Consider the following 5,783-nt stretch of genomic DNA (forward strand, 5'->3'; position numbering starts at 1 on the left):
GGGGAGGGATGTTGGCTCTCGCCCATGAGAGCAGGAGCGCTCGAGTCTATTCCAGCAAAGACAAGGGTATTCCCAGCCTGACTTGAGAGCTCGCCCCGTTTTTGCTTTGGTTTTTTTGTTGGTTTTCTTCTTTTCTCCCGCTCTCTGCGTCTCATCTGCTTCGTAGGTTGGACGGGTTACAAAGACTTTCTAACGGGGTGGGAGGGAGGTTTGTGGAGCCGCTTCCCGTGCGGATGCGCCCTGTTCGCCCCGCTCTCCCGAGCCCTCGCCTTGCGAAACAGCCGTGGGTCACGGCCGTGTCCCCCGCGGGCACGCGGGACGGAGCCGCCGGTGCCTCCTTCGTCTGCCAGCGTTTGGCACGGGCGGCCGGGGGAAGCGTTATTTGTAGAAAGTGGGTTTCAGAGCAAGCTCTAACCACAGAAAGGCAGCGCCCGGGCCCTTGGGTGAGCTGACACACAGGAAGCGTCTGGGCCCTAATGAGCGTTTTTGTTTGTTTTTTTTTACTTTTTCCAGATGACGGAGCAGAGGAAGCAGAAACAGCGCATCGGTCTCCTAGGACACCCTCCGCCCATGAATGTGAACCCGCAGCAACCGGCGTAAGGCAGGGGGGGTCCCAGAACCCCTCTGGCAGCAGCACCAAGTCACGCTAACCCCGAGCTCAGATCCCGCCACCGAGGCTGCTTCTGCGTACGTTCGTTTTTGTAAATAACCTGTTTTTATACTGTATGTATATGACTGCAACTCTATAAAGTTTGGGGCGTGCATCTTGTAATTAGAACCGCTGGCACCAGGACGGAGGTTGAACTTTGTGCCAAAACTATCAAAAATTGCCTTTTTTTTTTTTTTTTTTCTTCTTGGAAGGACTAAAGAGAGCACCTGAATTGCACTTGAAAAGAATATTTAACTACGTGACATGTATTTTGTATTTAAAAAGAAGAAATAGAATAGCTGGTATTTATGTTTTTATACAATTGTGCAATATGAATTATGCAATCACTATATATTTGTAACTCCTGAATGTCCTAAAGGGAGTGCACATCTTTCAATCTGGTGTGTTAGTACAATGTAATAAATGGTATAAAATTACAGGTGTAAATGAGGCTGCTGCAAAATTGTGTATCTGGTGATTTTTCATACCCTTGGACATTTTTGTACCATGTGTGTAAATACCTTGCAATGCCATATCTGTTGCCTCTTCCTCCCAGAGATGACGCTGGGAATCTGTGAGCTGTTAAAATTGGTATCACTTAAAGCAAAAATGTTACTTTGAAGCTTCCAAACGAGGAAAGCAGGAGGTATTTTTCAAGTGACTTGTTCAAAGTACTGAGGCTAGAAGAGCTCAGATACCGGGTTTTTTAAACGCTAAGATTTCTTAAAGGGAACTTTTTATGCAAAATGAAGTTTGGGATGAGGATGCACTTACTGGTGTGTCGGTGCAGTTTCCTACGGGCATTTTGTGCCACGACACCGAAAACTTATCACGAGGCTGTCCAGGCTTTGCGTTCTCAGTGTGTAGGATCCTTTTCCCTTTTTTTTTTTCTTTTTATTAGAGACCTACGTGCCTGCTACAGCTGTAGCAAACAGGCATTGCACCGACTGAAACAGGAACTATCCCGTTAGGACTGTAGCTGAGCACTGACGTGTAATGCTTGTGAGAGAGCCATGGGTTTGAGGTTGGTCCGTCCCACCCCTTCCTCTCCCTCTCCACTCGGTCACCTTCTTTGGTTTCTGATTCTAGAGAGTATGAAAGGAAACTTGGTTGTTGTTCCTTCTTTTTTTTCCTCCAATCCGTTGCATAGTTTTATACATGGACCTCATTTTACAAAAGCTAACTTCTCTGCAATACTGTCTTAAAAAAATAAATAAATAATGAAATAAATTTTAAAAAAAAAAAGCTACAAACAGAGCTATGAAAATTTGTAAATGCATAAATATAGGTATTTAAATAAATGATGCAAAATACTCTACAGTGAGAGGCTGCTGGTGGTTTGTTTCCCCCCTCCAAGGTGGTGGATGGTCACACTCACCCACCAGAGAGGACTTGCAGGTAAGGATGATGATTTTCACTGGGGCAGGGTTGAGGTTTTGGGACTTTTAATACCAGAGCGAGTCCTTCCTCCTCCAACAACAAGAGGCACTGGTGCCCCAGGAACCTCATCTGTCATCACTCTGGTTTTGGCTACTTCCGCCTCTTACCGTGGATATTTTAGCCTCGTCATCCTCAGACTGGAGCGTGTGTGAGTTAAAAAGAAAAAAATATCCCACTCCAGCTCCAAGCATTGTGTGTGCAGGAGTGTTGCTGATTACATGTGCATTTGATTAAGATGTAGCAGGAGCTACCTGGTACAATTAATCACCTTCAATCTGGTAAGGGCGCACGGAAGGCTGAAGAGGGTGCGTCTGCCTGGCAGAGGTCACCACGAAACATCAAAGCGAACGGGGAGGGCAGCCTGACCGGCGGTCTCCGAGCCAGAGATTTACTGGTAAGATTGTGACTTCTTAATCGCACGTCATTTCCACACATACCCCGGTAAATCTGCCGTCCTCCCTTCCCTGCAGCTCCTTGCGAGGTGTGTGCGGGAGGGGAGCATGACGGATGCGACTGCCATCGGGGTTGTGCAACCGAGGAGCAGGATTTCGTTTTCTCCAAGCGGCGGAGACGGGTATCTGACTCACTTCTTCCCTTGGTGCCATCCAGGGATAAGCAGACCCACACAAATTTTGTCAGGCTTCCCGGAGGCTCCGCCAGTCAGGTGAGAAGGGAGGAGGCTGCAGCGCCAGCCTGGGGAAGCAGCCGCTTCGAGGGGGCATCCCTACAAAAGCTGAAGCCCCGCTTCGTCTTTACCTTAAAAAAGAAAAAAATACCGGGCGCTTCTGCAAAAGCAGCAGCCCCGCTCTGCGCAGTGAGCCGGGTGATCATCAGCTGTGTACAATCGGGTGTTTTCACATGTGGTTGTCCTTTCCCAGGAGGTGCAAAAAGCGATCGAATTTTTTTACCTCCCCCTGGTACAGCTGCAGCGAAGCACAACCACTGCCCCGGCGGAGATGAGCCGTGCCGGGGGGGGGCAGGTGGGTTAAGTTTCAGGGGGGGGTTTACATCATCGCGCTTCTTCCCCAGCCCAAGCAGAGGCTGCGTCGGCTCCTGGTCGGCAGAAGAAGCCCCTTGGGGTCGTCCTCCCCTCCACCAACAGGTGATTCATCTCTGTGGGTTCCAGGCATGACCACACATTTGTCCTTCCTGCACTATTTGGTTTTCAAGACGATTTTTCTTTCTGGCTGGGATCATTCTGGATCTGCTGAACTCCTCTGGCTATGGAGGCCAGGAGTGGAGAAGAACCCTCTGCTTGGCAGCGGTTCGGACCCTGCGGCTTTCTGAGGTTAATGCCTGTGTAAGGACTTGCTCGTTCTGGACTGAGAGCACCTCATGGCAACTTGTCACTGATCTTGGGGAAAAGCTGGATGAGGGATCTGTTTCGATACCACGTTTCAGGATTATTTATTGTTTTTCCACAAAAGCTGAGTATCTCTTGAAATTGCAAAAAAAAATTTAGCAGCAGTTTGTAGACTCTGAAGTGGAAAAAAAAAACCCAAAACAACTCCAAAACCTGAGATCAGAATCTGCCTTTAGTTTCTTTCAGCCGAAACGCTGAGCATCAATCACCTCTGGAGATGCTGTGAGATAGGGTACATGGCTCTTGCTGTCTCCCTTTGCAGCACTTATTCCTCAGGGACATCAGAACCGGAGCGTCATCCCACACGGGGAATCCTTCAGCAGCAGCGAGATTAGCGTGCGCTGTTAATTGGCTGGAATAACCTACGAAATGCCAAAAGACGGCTTCAAGGAACAAAACTAGCAGATGCAGACCACGGGGCCAAGGAGAGGACTTTCCTCCTGCTGCAGAGCCCATGTGTGGTGGTGACCAGGAGGAACCGGCCCTTCCCGGGGCCGTGGGTGCAGAGCGAGGGCAGCCAGCGAGGCAGAACCACGTAGGCACGACAAGGGGAAGAGAGCGAGAAGGATTTCTAGATTTGGGAAGGGATTAGGATGGTGTAGCCTGGAAAACAGGGATGGAGGGAGGAAGGGAGATGTCCCACATGCAGAGCAAAGGCGACATTTGCTGAGGATGTGAGGAGAAGGAACCGCTCAGCCAAGCCCCAGGAGGTTTAGATGCTGCTCAGTGGGGAGCTTTTTGGCTCTAAAAATGCTTTCCTGGCCTCCAGGAAAATTAATGATTCGGTGACACTGACAGATGGCAATTAGTGTCAGGATTAGACTGAAACTGGGGAGTTTCCAACCTGCCTTGCACACACCTGAGATTTCTTCGCTTGGCATCCGACTTTGTTAAGCAGGACTGCTGCGTGTTAAAGTTAGGCAAGACGATTATTTTGTCTCTTAAAAAAGAGCTTTCGTTCGGAGGTGAAAATGAAAGTGACCTTCCGAAGAGGAAGGAACAAAAAAGAATCTACCAATCTTGCTAATAATGGAAAGTCCTAGAGGGGAAGGATCTCCGTGTATTCTTCAATTTGCATGAATGGCTGAGCCCGTGGATGAGAATTTCCTCCGCTAATGAAGCAGGTGACATGCTAATCAAGGCAATGCAAATAACTGCTCCGAAAGCACAGCCCTGGCGCCGCGGGCCCGAGGCAGCCACAATGGCAAATTCAAGCCTCGTCCTCAATTTTGCAGCAAATTGGCGGAGGGCAGGACAAAGGAGCCGGGATTACAGTCTCAGAGCTCGCGGCGGGGACTCGCGATGGGGCGTGTGTGATGGATACCTCGTTACATAATGGGGCCTTGATTGATACCATGTCGGGCAAAGTCATAATATAGCTCCACATAACAATTCAGCTTGTCTCCCAGGATGGGAAATGCTCCTACACACACGCTTAACAGGGTTTTTTTAAATTGCCCATTGTATTTCCGAACAAGAGAAACTTATTTGGAGTACTTTCCCTTTTACATCCCCAACATAAGCATCTGAGGATGTTGCCATGTGTGTTCTTCGCACTCCTGCAGACCCCATTGCCCTTTTTTTTTTTTTCCCCGGGGCAGCTCTGTGATCACCCACCCAAAGCGACGTGTTCAAGGGTTGCCCGTGAAGTGCACCCGCTCTAGAACGTCCAAAATCAGTCCCACGTGAAGTAACGGCTGCCTCTCGGGACATAAAGGAGCCGTAAGCCTGCCGATGACTGATCTGGGTGGCTCTTTGTTTTACTTGGAGACTGCCTGGCTTGGAGCTGACGTGTCCAGGTTCTCACACGCCCCGATGGAAGTTCGGTCTTGAACTATGAATTTCCTGAACAGCGCGGAGCATAAATGCAGACACTTAACGTGGTGCATTTACTTTTACAACCAGACTTGCCCTTATGGCTGATCTTTGAACTTGGTCAGTACAAGATGTTGACATTTGGAGTAAAATCAGTACAAGTACTCCACCCATACAAAGCTGGCATTTTAACTGAGACATAAAGAATAAGTTCTGGAGAGACATTGTACTTCTGTACTTTTTTTATTTACTACCTTTCCAACCTTCTTTCAGACTAAACATGTTAATGAGATGAATGTCAAAACCACCCACAAGTAAACGGAGTTGTCCCATCCAGTAGGCTAATGTTGATTTGTTTTTAGTAACTAGCAAGGATGCTGGAAAACCCCTATAAAGATTTCATTTTTAACAAAAAGTACCCAAAACTCCACCAGTTTTGCATCACAAAGTAGTGGTTAAAGTAAAGATTTGAGTAAAGCAGCATGTCTGTGGTTTTTGTGGGTGGATGCATCTCGG

The 5,783-nt window shown here is 48.3% G+C and overlaps 1 protein-coding gene across 1 annotated transcript in view; it reads left to right on the forward strand.

The window, feature by feature from the left end:
- LOC104280827 (inositol 1,4,5-trisphosphate receptor type 1-like) overlaps positions 1–1,591 on the forward strand; it is a gene marked incomplete at its 5' end in the record, with an annotated part of 44,438 nt that extends 42,847 nt beyond the window's left edge. Inside the window, one exon of the mRNA XM_009878604.1 lies at positions 514–1,591. Coding sequence (XP_009876906.1) covers positions 514–600 — 87 coding nt within the window. The remainder of the gene's footprint in view (positions 1–513) is intronic.
- Positions 1,592–5,783: the final 4,192 nt, after the last annotated feature.

Source organism: Apaloderma vittatum, unplaced genomic scaffold, assembly GCF_000703405.1.
Source record: "Apaloderma vittatum isolate BGI_N311 unplaced genomic scaffold, ASM70340v1 scaffold20801, whole genome shotgun sequence".
NCBI classification, from domain to species: Eukaryota; Metazoa; Chordata; class Aves; order Trogoniformes; family Trogonidae; genus Apaloderma; species Apaloderma vittatum.